Source organism: Podarcis erhardii (genome assembly GCF_964252035.2).
Source record: "Podarcis erhardii genome assembly, chromosome: 5".
NCBI classification, from domain to species: Eukaryota; Metazoa; Chordata; class Lepidosauria; order Squamata; family Lacertidae; genus Podarcis; species Podarcis erhardii.
Genome location: NC_138509.1, coordinates 55,698,939 through 55,719,240, shown reverse-complemented (window position 1 = coordinate 55,719,240; position 20,302 = coordinate 55,698,939). Strand labels below are relative to the sequence as shown.

Genomic DNA, 20,302 nt, shown 5'->3' with positions numbered 1-20,302 from the left:
TCTTTCCCATGAGCTGCAAAAAACACAAGGGACTGCAGAAATAAATAACAGAATCTAAGCCCCTGGCTCTACAGTCATCCTCTTCCAAGGTCCAAGAACCAAGTGCATCAGAAACAGGTCCTTCCAAAATGATGCAGCCTGGTTACTTGCAGTGCAATCCGATGCATGTCTACTCAGAAGGAAATCCCATTGGGCTCAATCCCAGGTAAGTGTGCTTAGGCTTGCATCCTTGTAGCACAATTCTATACATCAAGAGTAGCTAATGTCGTGCCCTCCAGATGTTGTGAACTATAACCCCTGCCAGTCCTTTCCAGCATGGCCAATGCATAGTCAGGGATAATGGGAGTTGTAGTTCACAACTTCTGAAGGGCGCCACGTTGGCTACCACTGTTTTACATGTTATCTCAGGAGGAAATCCCACTGTATTCAATGGGTCTCACTCCTTAAAAAGCTGGTTTAGGATGCAGTGCTATATGCATTTATCTGGGACTAATTCCCTCCAAGTTCAATGGTGCTTATTTTAGAGTAAACATATATAGAATTGCACTGTTAGTCACTTAGGTGGGTCATTGCCAGGGATATGCTCAATGGCATCCTGAATCCTTTTCTAAGTGCCTCACATGCTTCTGTGTAGGTGAAAAATTCAGGGGAAACAGAAATGAGGTGATGATATGGATTATTGGGTAGGACAATAATTTGGGGAAAATAAATTGATTTAACATTATCATCATCATCAATTTATTAATCACCTTCTAAACTACCATCTCAAGGCTATTTACGTACAAGACAAATATGAATTTATCTAGATACAATGCGAGGGGAAGGATGGGGGTAATTGAAAGGAACTGAATTTACTTACAGCAGGATCTCTTAGGAAATTAATTGATTCAAAGAGGAAGCAATATGAGGCAATCGAGGGAGAGGTGCCAATTTACTGAATAATTTATTGGTGTGTGTGATTTGGATATCAATTTAGTTGCCTTGCTTTCTTGGACATTTAAATTCTATATCTGTACACATGAATTAGTATATGTAAATTTTATGCATATTTGTGCCCATAGGTCCATGCCCCCCCTCGCCCCAGTCTTCTTAGCTCTTTGCAACAGCCCTATGCCCTCTCCTCTCTCTCTGAAGGCGACAGAACCACTAAGGGAACTGCAGCCTTTTAGAAACAGCATTCTAGACATTGATGTCATCTGAAAGTACAGTTGGAACAAGAACTTCTCTGCTCCACAAAAGCTCAATCAAAACAAAACGGTTTTAGTTACTTTCCCTGCACTTGGCTCCCATCATCTCTACCAACAGGAAACATGGGCCAGGAGAGTTATGATGCTTTATCAGCATTGCTTTGGGTTGGCTCTTAAAATTAAAACTCTAGGAGTAGAATTTTACTGAGAAGTAGATAAAACTCACAGATGGAAAAGATAAGTGTGTTAGGGGCTCTTGGGAACATTGGACTCTCTTAAAATTAAACATGAAAAAGTCAGTCCTCTTGGTTGAAAATTGGCTCAGAATACATGAGGGTCAAATAGTACAGTGGATTTGTTCTCCAAAAATCTCCCAGGCCCAGAGTATTTCCATTCTAGTGCATACCTCTCTATGCGACTGCAGCCATATACAGTGGTACCTCGGGTTAAGAACTTAATTCGTTCTGGAGGTCCGTTCTTAACCTGAGGTACCACTTTAGCTAATGGGGCCTCCGCTGCTGCTGCGCCGCTGCCGCACAATTTCTGTTCTCATCCTGAAGCGAAGTTCTTAATCCGAGGTACTATTTCTGGGTTAGCCGCGTCTGTAACCTGAAGCGTCTGTAACCCAAGGTACCAATGTATATAAATAGTGATTCAATTTATCTAAATTCCTGATTGTCTGATTAAGCTGTAAAGCGTTTACACCTTTTCACTTTCTCTATTGCTTTCCATCACATTCTGGATGCAGCAAGTGTACACACAAAGTTCCATTGCAACTTCAAAGGGAAAAGCAGTCACGGAAGTCTCCCCAGGCACAAACACCTAGACAGTATTGCTCACACTTCTCCCTTTCTCACAAACACCTAGTGATTCTTGCTCTCCATTGGCTGCAAGAGTGCTCCATATATTGATCCATGAAGAACAAGTTCAGAAACCACAATGCTTTCTGGCTGTTTCTCTACAGGGTTGTTAACCTACTTGTTCCAGGAAGGCCCTGACAGCTATGCAACACATGAAGAGTTCCTAGCGTGGAGCTGGTATAATGAAGGACACGGGTGGCGCTGTGGGTTAAACCACAGAGCCTAGGGCTTGCCGATCAGAAGGTTGGCAGTTCGAATCCCCGCGACGGAGTGAGCTCCCGTTGCTCGGTCCCTGCTCCTGCCAACCTAGCAGTTCAAAAGCACGTTGAAGTGCAAGTATATAAATAGGTACCATTCTGGTGGGAAGGTAAACGCCGTTTTTGTGCGCTGCTCTGGTTCGCCAGAAGCGGCTTAGTCATGACCCAGAAGCTGTACACTGGCTCCCTCGGCCAGTAAAGCAAGATGAGCCCCACAACCCCAGAGTCGTCCACGACTGAACCTAACGGTCAGGGGTCCCTTTACCTTTACACATGCCACTCTGCTACCTGGTGAGTTCAAGGCACAGGAGCCCTGCTGGGGAAAGTGACTGGCAACTCCACACATGTGGCTTTCTCTTTCAGGATTTCCTCCAGCTCCAGTTTCTCTCCACTAAAGATTGGCATGTGTTATTCCATTCTTGTTAGGGATTGATAGATAGGGATCCCTTTCCCCTTCCACCCAAGCAGGATCTGACTTCTCAGGAAAGGATTCTTGATGGGAACAGGCAGGGAGCTTGCTGTGCTGTTTAGACAGTTGCTCACCTACAATTCCCAGCACCCCTGACTATTAGCTATGCTGGCTGGGGCTGATAGGAGTTCTAGTCCAGCAGCATCTGGAGGGCCACAGGTTAGCACCCCTGCTGCAATGTCAAAGAACAGGCCTCTTGGCATGTGAAAGCAGGGCCGTAGTGGCTGCTGGTGGTATATGAAGCAACTGTCTGGGATGAGGGAAAAAGAACGTGTCCTGCTGGGATGCTGGCCTATCAGGCAAAAGAGAAGGTGGTGGGATGAGTCAAATGGGTTGCCAGAGTCTAGATGGCCCATAGAGGAGCCAGACTAATCATTCAGACAGAGGTCCTCTTGATTGACTGCTTGTTTGTTTTTCACCTCCCAAGCTGAGCACACATTGGATACAGCAGCTGTTCTTTTAGCATAGCAGCAGCGTATCTCCAGTCTCTGGGCAACAAGAGGATAGAATTGCTCTGCCCATCATCACCTCCCTTACAAAGCTATTGTAGGGCAAACACAAGCAAGATTACAAAACATTTTGCATATTGAAAGTGCTATACAAACAATGATAAGTGGGAATACATTGAGATCCTGGTTAAGATGGCACTGGCTGCCTTTCAAAATGCAGGATATTCTAACAACAACTGCTTGCTCATATGTTTTAATGCTCCCTGTGGTACCATGCAGGCACTTGAAGAGTAACCGGCATAATAGACTTTTACATTTGGAGTTATACGGTCCTGGGGAAGCTTGGCAATCATAACTGCTAAAGTAAACAGTAGCTCCTGGCAATCACCTCTGCCCCTCCTGCTAATTCCCATCTGTTGTCTCAAGAAATGGCAAGAGGAACTTCACTGAGTTATTGTTTATATTGTTCTTTCCAGGGGCTGGATGGGTAATCCCAAACCTGATAAAATGCTGCAGCTAACTAGAAGCCAGGCAGTAGCCAGAATCTGATGCTCCTTAGGTGGTTCTCAGAGATGGAACGAAAGTGTTGAAGAACAAAGAAGTCCGTAGCCCAGTGGCCAAGCACATTACATATATACACATATTTAATACTAGTTGCTGCTGTTGTTCTATATTTATTTATACTCCACCTTTCCCCCCAACAGGGACTAGAGGCTGTTAAAAGTGGGGAAATTCTTTTTTAAGAGGTATGTTGTGATCTGCCAGGGAAATTTGGCTTTTGAAATTTATGTTGCGGTTATATTTGGGTCTGAGTGAACTTCTGCTGGTGTTACTTTGTGTTGCTTCCATATCGTCAAACATTTGTTTTGTGATGACTAGGTACAGATTTAGGAATCTGGATCTGCATATATCTCCCAGATCTGGCATTTACATTTAATAAAGAGCATCAAGTAAGGGCTTACCACACTTCCTCTTGTCCCAGCGCTTTAGCACTCAATTGGAGCAAACAGCAATTTGGCTTTGCTCTGATTTAGCACTAAAGAGTGGATTTTCCCTGGGAAAAGAGTGGCTCAAGCAGAAAACCACTTGGACCTTTGCTTTCTAGGCATGGGACAAGTGCAAGCCCTGCAAGAGGTAAAATCTCCGCTTGATACCTCGGAGAGCTGCTGATAGAGTATGCAACAGTACCCTAGATTTGATGAACTCATAGCCTGTCTCAGTATAACACAGACACAAAAAGGAGGACAAAGCTATAAGCACTGACTCTCTGATTCAGTATCAATGGCAGCCATATCAATATGAATTAACAAGCTGTACAATTAAACAGCCTGTGCAAACAAGTAAACTGTGCAGGATTAAATTCAAAAGTTGCAGAAAACCTCCACAATCACAAACATATTATTTCTACAGTGATATACGGAGGTTTGCTCTGTCTGTCTATTTCAGTTCTTTGCCATTAGAAGAACTGGAGCAATTTAAGTTTAATACTGCATTGGTACTGCAAACTTTCACACTGTCAGTTGACTTGTAATGAAAAACCATGATTTAGTGTTACATTAGTGAGCCTTGGGCTCACAAACTTCCTACCCTCCCCACCCCTCCTATTTTACCCTAGGAAATCGACACATTCATATTTTCTAACACCCCTGGCGCCTGCCCCCAAAACTCCCACATACTAAAGGGCTCTGGTGGTCAGGTATCCTGAGGAAAGTCTGGTTGTACTGTGGTACCTCGGGTTAAGTACTTAATTCATTCTGGAGGTCCGTACTTAACCTGAAACTGTTCTTAACCTGAAGCATCACTTTAGCTAATGGGGCCTCCTGCTGCTGCTGCGCTGCAGGAGCACGATTTCTGTTCTCATCCTGAAGCAAAGTTCTTAACCTGAAGCACTATTTCTGGGTTAGCGGAGTCTGTAACCTGAAGCGTATGTAACCTGAAGCGTATGTAACCAGAGGTACCACTGTATGTATGTCACTCGCAAGGCACAAAGAAAAGCATATTCATCAGTAAGTCACAGCCTTGCTTCTTTGCGTCAAGATCTCATATGGAAGACACTTTTTTTTTAAGAGAAAGAAACATGTACGTGACTATGGATGCGTCTCTGGTGCACAGAAGTACTGCCGCATTCTCTGGACTACCTGAATTATTTATTATTGCATTGAGCTTGATTCTGTAAGCAAGGGCCTTCTGTAACAGATGGATAGTAGGCCGAGAAAATGATGTGCACATGATACATTTAAACATCTGTGTTCATTATGCAAAAATATGAATGTAGAATGTAGCTTGATAAAAAGGGACGGATAAGAAAAAGAGTTTGGATTTGATATCCCGCTTTATCACTACCCTAAGGAATCTCAAAGCGGCTAATATTCTCCTTTCCCTTCCTCCCCCACAACAAACACCCTGTGAGGTGAATGGGGCTGAAAAACTTCAAAGAAGTGTGACTAGCCCAAGGTCACCCAGCAGCTACATGTGGAGGAGCAGGGAATCGAACCCGGTTCACCACATTACGAGTCCACCGCTCTTAACCACTACACCACACTAAGCAAGTTAACAAGGTGAGGAAAGGAAGGAAGGAAGGAAGGAAGGAAGGACGAGCGAGCTAAGCTGCTTTTTGGCTATAAGCTGGGATATACTGTACAATTTAAAATAAACGAATAACCTAGACATTTGCTACAACAATAAAGCAGGGAGATAAGTGTGTTTGCCCCTACTGTTGGCTTGGGGCAACTGCTTGGTATTCCTGCTGGATCAGATCATTAATCCAGCATCCTGTTCTCACAGAGGCCAGCCAAATACCTGTAGGAAACCCCTGAAGCAGGGCCTGAGCACAACAGCCTTCTCTCCTCCTGTGGTGCCTAGCAATTGGTAATCAGAAGTATACCATGCACTGCATGATGAAGTACTTCTTTTTATCTGTCCCAAATCTTCCAACACTCAACAACTGGGAGAGGAAGAAAAACTCTTCTCTATCCATTCTCTCTATGCCATGCATAAGTTTATAAACTTATATGATGTCCCCTCTTACTCTCTAAAATAAAAAGTCTCAAAGGCTGCAACCTTTCCTTATAGGAGAGTTTCTGGCCTTGAAGATTGAGTTTTGGTAGGGGGACGGCTGCTAACGTCACCAGGTTTGGTGCTATTTTTGGATGTTTGACAATAAATGAGCTTTATGCTCTATTTTACTGTATGGTAAATGAACTGTTCGAAATTGCTGGGTTTTGTTCTATTGTGTTGCAGTGATATGCTTTTAATATGCATCCATATTGTACTACTTTATTTAAACTATTCTGTTTTGTTCATGAACCGCTTTGAACACAGATGTATTTTTTTTACAAAATGCAGTATTTGTGTGAAACACAGTATATAAAAAAGTTGTCTATGACTTAGTCATCATCCCCATCTAGAAATTTGTTTTATGCGTAGCAGCTGAAATCGCCAATACTGAAATTCTTAGCTAACTTAGCAAAGGGGCAGAAGAAAGAAGAGACACATTCACTTGTTAGTTTAACTGATGTGTGTGCATGTGCTGATACACCAGCAGTTTTAAAGCTTGGTTAAAAAAGCAGATCCTGAGGTTTGGTTCCAGCGCAGAATGTGAAAAAAGCCTGGTCCTGATGAACTATTTTTGCCTGGCGGTCACCAACGTGTTTCAAGATCTTCTGAGGAGTAGCATGAAGGCAAGAGTGACAGAGATGACATGGGAAAGTACTGTAGCTGACGTCTTTGATAGTGACATCAGACTCCTGGATGGTCTCCAGCAGGGTCTGGCCCTACCCCAGTGATAACAACTTGTAATCTTTTGGCTTGCCAGAAAATGTTATGCGACATTTTCACAGCCACATTTCCAGATGTTCAGACTCCCTTGCTTGTACAAAAGCAGCATGCCTTACTTTTACCAGAAGCCTGGCTTAGAAGCCAGCTCAGCTCGTAGTCGTTGTCAATGGAAGACTCCTTGCGTGAGGTCATCCATTTTGTGTTCCCAGGCCTCTTGTGCTAAACATTGCCCACATTTTGCACTAAAGTCTGTTTTCTTTATTTATAGCAACGGAAAAGCTTAACAAAAGCCTCCTGGGAAAAGTTTGCCAAACCAAAACTAAATGCTGTATTGAGACACCTTGAACAGAACTGGGTTCAGGCTAGAGGGTGCTCAACTGTTTTATAGTGATCCTGATGTAAATGGTACTTGGAGGTGTTTTGGATTTATTATGAAAAATGGGTGTGGGGGCAAGAAAAAAGAATTCCCTGGATGCCAAGATCCAGGTTTGGGGCAAGTACCCTTGGGTAGAAAAACTCCAGCACAGATTTAAAAAGGGGGACAGGAGACAAGAGTGTACAGTGGTACCTCTGGTTACGTACTTAATTTGTCTGGAGGTCCGTTCTTAATCTGAAACTGTTCTTAACCTGAAGCACCACTTTAGCTAATGGGGCCTCCCGCTGCTGCCGTGCCACCACCGCGTGATTTCTGTTCTCATCTTGAAGCAAAGTTCTTAACCCGAGGTACTATTTCTGGGTTAGCGGAGTCTGTAACCTGAAGCATATGTACCGTAACCTGAAGCGTATGTAACCCAAGGTACCACTGTAATTTAAAAGTGGTTTCATTCTCTACTCCCAAGCTGTTTGTGCCTCACCATATTTCTCCATGCCAGTCTAGAAGGAAGCACTCACTTAGGAAAAAATGTTCTGGCTTATTATAACTTTGTTTAACATTAAAGCTAAACATTTACACTAAGCAGAGTGCAACTACAAATGCATTTTTTTATTATTGCCATTCCAAAAAAAAAAGAAGTTTCCCATGTTCCAAGAGAAAGACAATATAATCGTAACCAATTCCACTTTCTAACTCTGTATACAGCAAGGATGATTTTTAAAAGTTTATCTGCAAGTTCAAAATCTACATTCACCTTATACATTTTCCAGGTAGAAGAATGGAGATGTATCACATGTCAGAGACACTCAAGGTCCAATTTTTAAAAGAAATATCCCCCTAGGGTATTCTTGGCTTTTTCTTTAAAAATTCATTCTCTGAAGTATCAGATTTCTAGAGCAAGAGCTGAAGCCCTGAACAAAACATTTGATACAAGCTAAACAAAGGATTTTATTTCACTATCTTTGCTCTCAGTTAGATTCCTATGTTCATGGTTTAATAAATACTGATCACCATTATAAGCCTAAGGAAGTGAGTTCTATAAAATATGGATGATCAGGAAACCATGGTAACTACAGTTCAGATCTGAACAGAAGTTTAGTTGGGGTTTTGTGGGGGCCATCACTGCGTTAGAAAGAAAGAGTAAGTTATTTTAACAATTTTGTCATCTTATGTTAGGGTGACCAAATGAGGATAGGAGCCCTATAGCTTTAATAGGTGCATAGAAGAGGGAATTTAATCAAGTGTGGGTTGTCATGCAAGCTCTGCTTGGTGAAACTCCCTCTTTTGCAAAACCATTAAAGATGCAGCAGCCCTTTCTTCCTTTGCATCTGGCCAACCTGACTCATCCAACTATGTGACAATAGTAATCTATGTTTGCTACATATCGCCTCCACAGCCTGCTTTTGGGGGCAATGGTGTGTAATTGTTTCTACCCTGGTAAGTCATTCTGAATTGGGCTTCCTCCCAGGTAAGTAGGGTTAGAACTGCAGCCTTAAGGCTTCATTCTCTTTAACTGAAATCAAGTAAATGAAATTTAAACATACTTCCCTTTATCACTGTATTGTGCCTTATGACTGTAGAAACTGTGAGTGTCACTCTCCAAGGTCTTTTTCAGGATCCTTTTTCCATTTAATAGTAATTGTTATTCTTTGGGGAACAGCCTGGCTCCAGTATTGTAACAACTTACATTTGTCTTGATAAGCCTACTGCACCCTGTTCTACTTCTCTAGTTCAGAGGTGGAGAACCTATAGCTTTCAAGATGTTGTTGGGACTCCATTTCCCAACAGCTCCAGCCAGCATGGCCAGGGGTGGGGGATGAAGGGAGATGTAGTCCAACTACGCATGGACAACCAGAGGTTGTTCTTCATCTCTGCTTTAGATCTCCATCCCTGCTTACAGAATCAGGTTTCAAAATGACCTTAATGAATTGGAGAACTAGGCGCAAACAAAATGAATTTCAATAGGGACAAATGTCAGGAAGACCAGCTGCACAAATATAAAATGGGGACACCTGGCTTGCCAGTTGTAGATGTGAAAAGGATCTAGAGGTGTTAGTAGACCATAAGCTTAACATGAATCAACAGTGTGATGCAGCAGCAAAAAAAGCTAATGCTATTCTAGTCTGCATCAACAGAAGTACAGTGACCAGATCCAGGGAAGTTTTCTCCAGCTCCAGAGACTAGGAACTTAACCAATGGCTTCAGGTTTAAGAAAGAGATTCTGACTAAACATCAGGAAAAACTTTTTGATTGTAAGAGCTGTTCAACCGTGGAATGGACTCCCTCGGAAGGTGGTGGACTCTCCTTCCTTGGAGGTTTTTATACAGAGGTTGGATGGTCATCTGTCATGGATGCTACAGTTGAGATTCCTATATTGCAGGGGGTTGGGCTAGATGACCCTTGGGGTTCCTTCCAACTCTATAATTCTATGGACAGTTGAGCTGGGAAAGACCTGTTTCTGTTACCATGGAAAAAAAGCTGCTGACAATTGACAGTTTTGAGCTAGTTGGACACAAGGTCTGACTCACTATAAGGCAGCTTCCTATGCTCACACATAATTGATGCCTGAGGCTAAAAACAAGAAGTCAGCTCTGCGGAGACACATCAAAGCACTTGATTACACACACATTCAACACAGCATTGCTAAGTGCTTTCCAGCAATCCTGCTTTCCAACTGTGAACTGTTTCCTTTTGAATGGACACTGGGTCGTGAAGAGGAAGGACATAAAAATGGTTGTTGACAAAGAAACAGCCTATGCAATGTGTAAAAGCCAGCTGTTTCCTCCCAAGACAGCCTATACATCTGAGCACCAAATGCCATTATTGAAGCTGGTTTCATCATTACCTAATAGGAAATACAATTTTAGATTGCAAATGATATCACTCAAGAGCTGTGACATGAGATTGAAATGTATCATTTCTTTTAGTCATTAAGCTAGGGAAGAAAAAGAGAGACAAAATCGTTTGTTTTAGTTTTCAGTTGCTGCAAAACAATGAAGGTTTAAAAACACCAGGGCAAAAAATCTCATGTCTTGGCCAATCAATATATCTGCAACTAACATGTGTTCATATGAGCAAAAGTTAGAAAGGTTGGGCACCAAATTTGCCTTAATTAAGAACTATGCATACACATTCAATGTCATTACCAAACAAAGTGTGGGGGGAAGGGGTGTCCCCAAATTTTCTTCAAATTTTGTTTTTAGAAAAAGAAGTTTTATTTCTCTCTGTAATAGACAGAGGTAGCCTTGGGAGGGATGATAATAACTTTGCTTCAGGATAAGAACAGAAATCGGACTCCGGCGGTGCGACAGCAGCAGGAGGCCCCATTAGCTAAAGTGGTGCTTCAGGTTAAGAACAGTTTCAGGTTAAGAACAGACCTCCGGAACGAATTAAATACTTAACCTGAGGTACCACTGTATATTATTGTTTTCATTCAATGCCATAATCAGGCTGGATACACGTTCCATTCACAGAAGGACCCCTTCTGTGAATGGGAGGATTTGAGATCTGTCAGAGGCTCATAGGAAGAGAGGAGGCAATTTTCTGAAGTTCCCCCTCTTGCTGTAGCCTCCTGCACATCCATCCTTACAGAGCAGTTTAGGGGAGACTGCCCCACTTCGGTGAGTAGGCGTGTTCCACAAAAAGAGTTCTTATAATGGATCTTTGGATCCAGACCAATAGGGAAAAGACCTGTCTCAGAGAGATTAGAATCTAAAGTTTGACAATGGAGAGAGAAAAGAGGTAAGTGGCTATAGAACAGGCAAAGGATGAATGTGAACAAATGCAGTTAAGTTACACATACTTAGCATATGTTAGGGTTGGCGATGTCCCCTGTATCTCCTGGAATCATGGAGCTCAGTGTATAGTTTTGTTAGGTACTGCTGAATCACACTGGCAAATATTTAACCAAGTATGCTCCTCCCTGTATGGTTTCGAACATCTAAGAGAAAGTGAGAGATAAGAGCTGGCAATCAACAAGATGAAAGTAACCCTTTTGCTATGTTGACCTTGGGTGAAAAATGCCATAGACCATTTATTTTCCCCACACAGGCAAAATAAATAAATAAATAAGTAAATAAATAAATAAATAAATAAAGCTTTGCACATTGCAACAGTGAGATATTTAAAACCAGACTGAATAAAGCACATGAAAAAGGCCTGAAAGGAACAATATCATAATGGCAGCTGGATTCACTTAGCCAGCACTAATGCACAGAAAGGAGGAAAAGGCATACATGTACATGCATTTGGCCTGAGGCTGTGGATGGGTTTTGATCACCCATTCTCAATACACATCTGGAAGATCAGGTTAAACATTGCAAATGAAAGCACTCTTGGATGAGTCCAGTCAGCCAATATCGATTTGATATATCAGACAACCTGAGTCTGGGAAATCAAAGAGCATCCTCCAGAGAGTTGGAATGGGGGGGGGGGAGAGGATCAGAAGCCCTAATTAAGTCATTGCAGTGTTCATTAATTCATGTAGAAGCAAGGAACATTTTTCAACAGAGCACAGCAAATCTCATGTTAGTATTGCACAATCCCATTCTGACTGGCAGTAGTCCAACAATCTGTGTAAGTACTAAATCAGAATCTTTCTGCTACCATTGAATTTTGAAAACTAAAGTTTTCATTTTGCTAAAAGATCAAGTTTCTGGCCCTCATGGTTACACAGAAATATTTAAAAGATGAATACAATTCTGCACTCTTATTTCCCTAGGTCCCACTTTTTTTTTTACCCAGACCTCAAACACTGGAATTAAAATCCAAATTATGAAAACCATTTGGTAACAACTGAAAAATGCATGTAATTTAATCAAGCATTTCTATCTAATTTGCATTTATTAACAAGAGAATTTGAGTTTAATATTCAAATGTTGTTGTTTTTTAAAAAAAGAGTATAGCATGCAAGTCACCGACCTTTTTTGGCAAGTGGGCACCTTTGGAATTTGAGAAAGTGCCATGAACACCAGTCACAAAATGACTGCCATGGGGGTATGGCATAACACAAATGGCTGCCACATCATCCACTATTATCACTTACAGAGTAGCTCTTTGCACCTTTCCTCAAAATGGGAGGGTGGGTGTCCAATCAAGGCACCAATAAGATGTGGACATGTTTAAGGGAGTGTCTCCAATACAGGAGAAGCAGAACTAGTGCAAACAAACTGGGCAGGAAGAGCAAATAAGTCTCTGGTGCAGTGCTGATTTCTGAAGCAACATTTACTGCAATCTTTTGCAGGTGCCATAGGTGGTACTGGCAGAGCACACTACCACCCACAGGGTTTGCATTAGAAACCCCTGATCTAGATTCAGTTACTCAGTCTCTATAACTGAGGGTTGTTTGCTTGTTTTACACATGAAAAATACTTGCTTTGAACTTGAAGGATCTCAAACTGTAAACATTTTAAAAGTCAGTCCAACTGAGTATTAACATGCTTACTTCCAGGTAAGTGTAGATAAGAACACAACCTGATAGCACCCAGTGTGACACAGAACTGTCTCACAGTTATCCCCAGATATGTGAATATCACCCACAATACTCGCTGTCTATGGCACAAACTACCAAAGAACTGAACAACTGTATGACATAATACCACCCTTTGTCCTCAATCGTTCACTTCTATGGCTGGCATTGCATCTTGTATCATAACTGCTGAATATGTTATGCATTTTAGTTCTTAGAGCAAGGAGTAGACAGGTGATAGCCACTGGCTTCAATTGTTTTAAGGAGGAATCAGCTATATTCATGGAGAATAAGTCTACCAGTAGTAAAAACAAAAAAATTTCCTTCCAGTAGCACCTTAAAGACCAACTAAGTCAGTTCTTGGTATGAGCTTTCGTGTGCATGCACACTTCTTCAGATACACAGTATCTACCAGTAGTAATTTGCCAAGACTAATAGAACCTTCAGATTTAGTGGCCGTCTACCAGGGAAGCACAATAGGAGGAGCCAACTATGGCATTCAGGCTGTGTGGTTAGTGGGTTTTCTGGTTAGTCAATGTGTGAAGCAGAATGCTTGGCTAGATATACTTTTAGCCTAATAATCAGAAGAGCCCTTGCCTTACACCAGCAGTTTTCAATTTAAGAGAACGTCTGCTGAAACACTGGTGGTAATACCAGCCCAATACGTTTTGCTGTCTGGAGCAAAGCTGAGCTTTAAAATGAACAAGATTACAAGTAGATCCTGGTTAACTTGGCAAACTGAACCTTGTGAAAAATAATGTCATTTAAGGTTGAATTCACAAAAAGCAAGCTGCACATCTGATAGGCTACTTCCACAGGGTCCTTGGCAGAAATATGGACAAAGATGCCAATACTAATAATGCTCTTTACATCCACTGTTGTGCATGACTTGGCTGTCAGGTAGAGGACTGATTCAAGAACTCCTGCCTTTTTGTCCTTCTCCAAGGCTGTGATTACTCCTTGCCTCATCTACTATTTCACTTCTATTCAAAACGGATGATGACAATATGACAAAGTTTAGTGTTGAAATCTGTAGGATTAATCAAATTCCCTTGATACCTGTCAGTGAACAGTTGGAAGGGGAAAGCTATTCTCTGGTGCTCGGTTACCAGCTTGTGTTCAGTAGTCAAAGCTGGTGGGAAATTGTAGGTATGGAACACCAGCAAAATAGTATACAGCTCCAGCAAAACATTTCGCCCACATCCAAAACAGAGTTTGGAGTTCCATGAAAATATTATAGGTGGAGTGCAACATGGCATTAAGGCAATTGTTTCATCCATGAAATTATTTCTGCTTGCATCTCCCCCCCCCCCGCATGTCTCCTAAATCTGTTCTAGGGGTTCCCCCAACCCTCTGGAGGAGATCTTGGGAGGCTGTTGAGAGAGTACAGGGTTGGGAAAACATGAAAGTCCTACTGCCCATAAATCCTTACACTGATTAGCAGAATATCACCCTATGAGAATTAACCTAATATATATATAGTCCTTACCTACTGGCAAGGATAGGATAACAGATTTACCACCCTTGGTACTTTCAAATATTGGGGCCAATAGATCTGAAAGCATATATGGCCCTCAGTTAGTCCCATGTTGTAGTGACTAACATTTTCATCCTCTTTGGATCTTTTCAATGAGGTTTGTCCTGCAGTGACTATGTCCGTGTCCTGGCCTGCACTGCACAGGAGCACAACCAGCTCTGCACATTGATTGAGCTGGCTCAGCTAAAGAGAAGAAACCGAGGGTTCATGTATGGTCACTGCCTTGGATCTCTAACGAGAAAGTCAAGCAAAGAATTTTGCCAATAAAGCGTAACAGAGAAAATGGGACACCCACCTAGGAAAAATTCAAGGTCCTTAAACAGCTATTCCAAAATGCTCTGGGAAGAAATGCCCTAACCACTGTCTTTCTGTGGGCTTGGATTTGCACCTACCAGCCTCCCCATTAACATAGGTGCACCCACAAGACTTCATCCCCATCCCAATGTTTTCCTGGACCTCTCCCCGCTACATGCAGGTGTTTCTCCATCCTGATCATTTCAGACTTTCCAAAGATTTAAAAAAACACCTGTATTAAAAGGATGGAAGGTTCAGGGCACAACTGGAATGAGGAGGGCATCATGTGGACGTCCCTACATTAATGGGAAGATAGGAAAGTGCAAGTCTACCTTTTGCTCCAATGTGCAAAAGCCCTCTAAGGCTCAGGTCAGGGGCAGGAGAATGTAAGCAGTCTTCCAGAATAGCAGAACTGAATGTTTATGAGGAACTGAGGGACACCCCTGCCAAATGTGCATCCAGGTCAAAATAATAAGTTGGGTCAGGCAAGCCCAGATGGCTCAAAATAACACAACACGTGCCTCCTGCTCCATGGAAAGGGCAAAAAATGGTCAGCCAATTTGACCAGAGGGCAACATTCTTGTGCATGAATAAACTGGGACTGCCATTATAGACTCAGGGCTGGAGAGGAGCTAAGCATCATCTAGTCTACTTCATGTCTGTCCTGCACCAAACACTCCACCCAAATCCTAGCATGCTACCAATGCTCATCAAAAAACGAGCAAGGATGTGGCAGAGGAACTTTGTTTGCAGCAGGATTATTTAAAACAGCCTGCAAAACTGATTTTAAATTGAACGAGAAGAGCTCTTTAAAAACAAAACAAAACAGCACCCATATATTCATCTTGTGTGCTTTTCAGACCACCTGGGAAGGTGCAGCCTGTTCCAAACAGTGTCCTTCTTATATAGGCTATGTTACACAACACTGCACCCGAGAGACACGATTGCACCAAACTGAAATGCTTGCAGAAACCCCTATGCTCACCTTCTTCCTTGGTGGTGAAGGTGCTTCATAAAGTTCATCAGTGGGGCACAGCACACACTCAGAAACCCTATCCCACCCACTTCACTTTCCAAATCATTTCTCTGGCTCTTTGCAAACCCAAACAGCCAGCCTTGTAAAATGCTTCAAGGATGACACCCATTGCCAGGACATGCAGCACTGCCACAATTGGACATTAATGGCACCCCCTCCCATGCAAGCATTATTCAGCCCCCATCTGTGTACTCACATAATGTTTGGATGGGTTTCGCCTTTTCTCCACGTCCACCACATTAGCATCCAGCACGCTGTAGGACAGCATCTTTGTCCCCAGGAAAACCAGGAAATGCAAACAGAGTCCAGATGTATCCTTGTATTATGATGAGTGTGCTTATTCTTTCAGGATAGCTCCTTGGCGCTCAAGAAGGATTTCCTAGGAAGCTGGTGCCTTCCCTTCTCTCTCTCTCCCCTTTTTTCTTTTCTTCGTTGCTGGCACCAGAAGAGAAGCAAAACTTCCCCAAGCTTCAACAGAAGGAGATGTCTTTAAATATATATATATTGGGAACTGCACCAATCTTGGAGAGCCTGGTCACACCGCTCACGATCCTCCCCTTGGCCCTGGGAGGGAGGAAAGGGCAGAAATGGTCATCCGTCACTTTCAAAAGAGCTCGGCTCTTATATTCTGGTGAGACTAAGGGGATTCCTTCTGGTCCAAGGCTGCGTTTATATGGATGGGAGGGAGTCTCTATTCAGTGCCCCCTTCCCCCTCCTAAAGGCGGATCAAGTTTTGCAGTCCCTGTACGGATCCCCGGCGCAGTGTCCCGCGTGCGCGTGTGTCTATATGCCTGCCTGCCTCCTTTTCCCTCGTCCCTACACCCGAGTCGCCGCTGCGCGGTTCTCTTCGGCCCCAGCTTCGTGCCCAACAGCGGCGGATCCTTGGCAACGCTCCTTGGTGCAGCTGCTGTTGCTTCTGCAGCCGCCCCGGGGGAAGGAAGGAAGGAGGAGGCAGGCAGAAGGCGGCGGGCCGGCTGGGGCAGAGAGGCGAGCGAGCAAGCGGCTGGGCGCGAAGCTCCCTTCCCCTGCCTTCTCGGCTTCGCCTCCTGCTGCCGCGATCTGCACTCCGCGCCGAACAAGGCGAGGGGCTGGAGGAGGAGGAGGAGGAGGCGGGGGCGGCCGGTCGGGAGGCAGGAGGGCTGGGCTCTGCTTGCCGCCCGCGGAGGGGAGGAGGGGGCCCGGTCTTCCCCCGGACAGGAGATCCGAAAGGGGAGTGGGCGATCACCTCTCCACGCCCAAGCCCCGAGGGGGCGCTGGGCGGCCGAGGAAGCTTGGCCCGGGCGGCTCCACCCCCTTCAGAAATAACGACTTTGCGAGCCGCTGCGGGGTGGGGAGAAGTTCCCCGGGGACGGGCGAGAAAAGAAAGGCAGAGGAGATCTCCTCTAGAAACAGATCTCTCTAAGACGGCACAACCGGCTCCCTTTGGGGACTGCTGTTCTTGGGCTGGAGGCAGGCGAGCGGAAGGGTGATTAGAGTGCAATCAACTCCCATTTACCGGGGCGTAAACCCGATTCAATTCTTTGGGGCCGACTCCTAATTAGACTTAGGTTAGCAGCCCTAATAAGGGTCTGCAGTTGGGCGTGCATTGCCACTGCCCCCCCCCCCTTGTTGCTGGCATCCAATTGTCCCGAGAGCCTCCAGAGGTGAAGTCAAAAGTAAGCAGCACCGATGTGACCTCCCTGGGGTGCAAGGCTGGGCAGTGTGTGTGGAGGTCCTGGGCTGTTCAAATGACAAGACCCCTGTCTCAGCCTCGCTAATGTGGTCCAAACAAAAGCAGAGCAATATGTTTGGCACCAGCTTAGATGCAGGTGTTGCTGGAAGGAAGCCTACAAGGTGCCATCCTACTGCCTTCAAAACTCCACCTTTACTTGCATGTTAATTCACATTCCTAACATTGACTATTTAACTTGCTCATTGCTTGATTTGCACCCCTCTGCCCCTTGTATAAATATGGTCTGAAGCGCAAAATCAAAAAAACTAAGATCATGGCCACTGGACCTATTAAGGTAAAGGGTAAAGGGACCCCTGACCATTAGGTCCAGTTGTAGCCGACTCTGGGGTTGCAGCGCTCATCTCGCTTTATTGGAAGAAATGGAGGCAGTGAGAGATTTTACTTTCTTGGGCTGCATGATCACTACAGATGGTAACAGCAGTCACGAAATTAAAAGACGCCTGCTTCTTGGGAGAAAAGCAATGACAAACCTAGACAGCATCTTAGAAAGCAGAGACATTACCTTGCCAACAAAGATCCGCATAGTTAAAACTGGTTTTCCCAATGGTGATGTATGGCAGTGAGAGCTGGACCATAAAGAAGGCTGATTGCCGAAGAATTGATGCTTTTGAATTATGGTGCTGGAGGAGACTCTTGAGAGTCCCATGGACTGCAAGAAGATCAAACCTATCCATTCTTAAGGAAATCAGCCCTGAATGCTCACTGGAAGGACAGATCCTGAAGCTGAGGCTCCAATACTTTGGCCACCTCATGAGAAGAGAAGACTCCCTGGAAAAGACCCTGATGTTGGGAAAGATGGAGGGCACAAGGAGAAGGGGACGACAGAGGATGAGATGGTTGGACAGTGTTCTCGAAGCTACCAACATGTGTTTGACCAAGCTGCAGGAGGCAGTAGAAGACAGGAGTGCCTGGCATGCTCTGGTCCATGGGGTCACGAAGAGTCGGACGCGACTAAACGACTAAACAACAACACCCCTTGTATAAAGCAACTGGAATCTCAATATGTCTTCCTTGTGGATTTCAGATGAGGCAGCCCAAAAGAATGAGACAGCCCTCTGAAGAACCACAGGGGATTCATTTCTAATTGCCATATACTCTTTATTCTGGTATCAACCTGCTAGCTATTCAGTAGCAGGCTGGCTGCAACATAGCCAAAGTACGGTAACTTTCAGTGCTGTGGTGTCTTGTAGTTGAGAACAGGAAAAAGAAGGCTACTTCAGGATTTTCATGTTTTGCTTGGTTTTTTTCAGAAGGCATAGCATGTGTTAGTTCTGCACCCACACCCAAATCAATCTTATTGTCTTTATCATCGTTGGTGGCTGGTGCCCAGTGAGGCTGGTAGGGCAGAAGGTAGGGAGGCCAGCAGCAGGTGGAGCCAGAGCCAATGGAGGTAGTGATACCTAATTTCAATCTTAACCTCCTCCCTGTTGAGTTCTGCAAGGGCGACACTGAGACCAAGGAGGAGGAAGCTGACAGGCAATGCCACCCTCTAGACTGGTTGTTAAGTTAGAAGGCAGGCAGATGGGTAGGGGAGGGCTGGCTGAGGGCATACCTAGGCTGGTGGGGCAGTGCCACATTCATCCTAATGGAACAGCTGCCACTGTAGCTCAGACGTTGATAATGAGTTGTGCTTGCAAGAGAACAGAAAAATCTCAAGCAGGGCACAAAGTTACTAGGACTGAAGTGCTAAGGAATAATATGTTGTCTGCATGACAAAAAGATGGCCAACTCTTGCATATCATGCTGAGCAGGCGAAATTAACTCGCAACAGCAGAAAAATAAATTTACCATTTTAGCTCCAAAAGGTAGAAATTACCAAAATAATCAGGTGCACAAGTGTAAGACTAGTGACACTTGGCTTCACAGCAGCAAGTTCAGAAAAAAGGAACAAGGGCTTTTAGTAAGCTACTGTCTCTACATGAGCTAGCAATGCTATGCAAAAGTCTAAGGCATTGTTAGGAAGTGATCTGGGGGAGCTGAGCCCTGGGTCTTTTGCACACTTCAGGTCTTCTGCCCTTTCCCTTCCCTCTGAAAGTAGACCTAAAATTACATGCATGTATATAACTTAGGAAATAAAACTTTTGTGCAAATCTATATCATGGACCTGTGCTTTGAATCCTTTTAAAAACCTAACGACCTTGGCAACAGCTAAAAAGTTGACTACAATTTAAGCTGTGTCAACAAAAGCATGAAAAGTAATGGCACCACTCTATTCTGCTTTGGTCATACCTCACGTCAACTGTGTCCAGTCTAAGGAGGATACCAACAAACTAGGCCATGTCCACAGAAGGGTGTCAAAGATGGTTAGGGACTTGGCGTCTGAGGAGGAGAGTTTGGAGGAGATGGGCATGTTTAGCCTGGAACAAAAGACAAATAAGAGTAAGGTGCTCAAGGTGCATGATTCACAGGAGCAAGCTCTACAATCATGCTAATTCTATCAGGAGCACCCAAATAACAGGTTAGGTTGCATCTATTGGGTACTGTGATGTCGAACTCCACTCCATCCACTATCAACTTTATATTTACCTTTTATGGGCACTTGGCACTTCTGTGATACATATCAGTGAGTATATTGTGTGTGCAAATAAGTAAAGCGTTCCAGTTGCTGCTAATTAGACATGCCACAGAACTCCGTTGTATTCTGGAATCTTGCCATTTATGATTTCTGGAAGGAGTCACACATATAGATTAAAATATTACAATATCTTTTGGAATATACGGAAACTCAAGACTGACTTTGTGGGAGCCATTTCCCTGAGTGCAAATGTAATTTTATTTAATTAGGTGACTTTAAACCCACTCTTCATTAAATCAATCCATGTCTCACACTGAATATAACTGATCTGTAGAAAGGACTTTATGAT

General features: G+C 43.8%; 1 protein-coding gene across 3 annotated transcripts in view; it reads right to left on the bottom strand.

Annotated features, from left to right (window-relative positions):
* The window catches only part of SH3PXD2A (SH3 and PX domains 2A), a 259,240-nt gene extending 239,170 nt beyond the window's left edge, over nucleotides 1-20,070 (bottom strand). The window contains exons 1-3 of one of the 3 annotated variants that reach the window (XM_081863403.1): nucleotides 19,965-20,070; nucleotides 19,668-19,795; nucleotides 15,903-16,174 (exon numbers count right to left, since the gene is read on the bottom strand). In XM_081863403.1, the coding sequence (XP_081719529.1) occupies nucleotides 15,903-15,974 (72 nt within the window). In that variant the 5' untranslated portion in view covers nucleotides 15,975-16,174; nucleotides 19,668-19,795; nucleotides 19,965-20,070. Of the gene's footprint in view, nucleotides 1-15,902; nucleotides 17,232-19,667; nucleotides 19,796-19,964 lie in introns of those variants that run through there. The other 2 variants (XM_081863404.1, XM_081863407.1) reach the window with 2 other exon arrangements.
* Nucleotides 20,071-20,302: the final 232 nt, after the last annotated feature.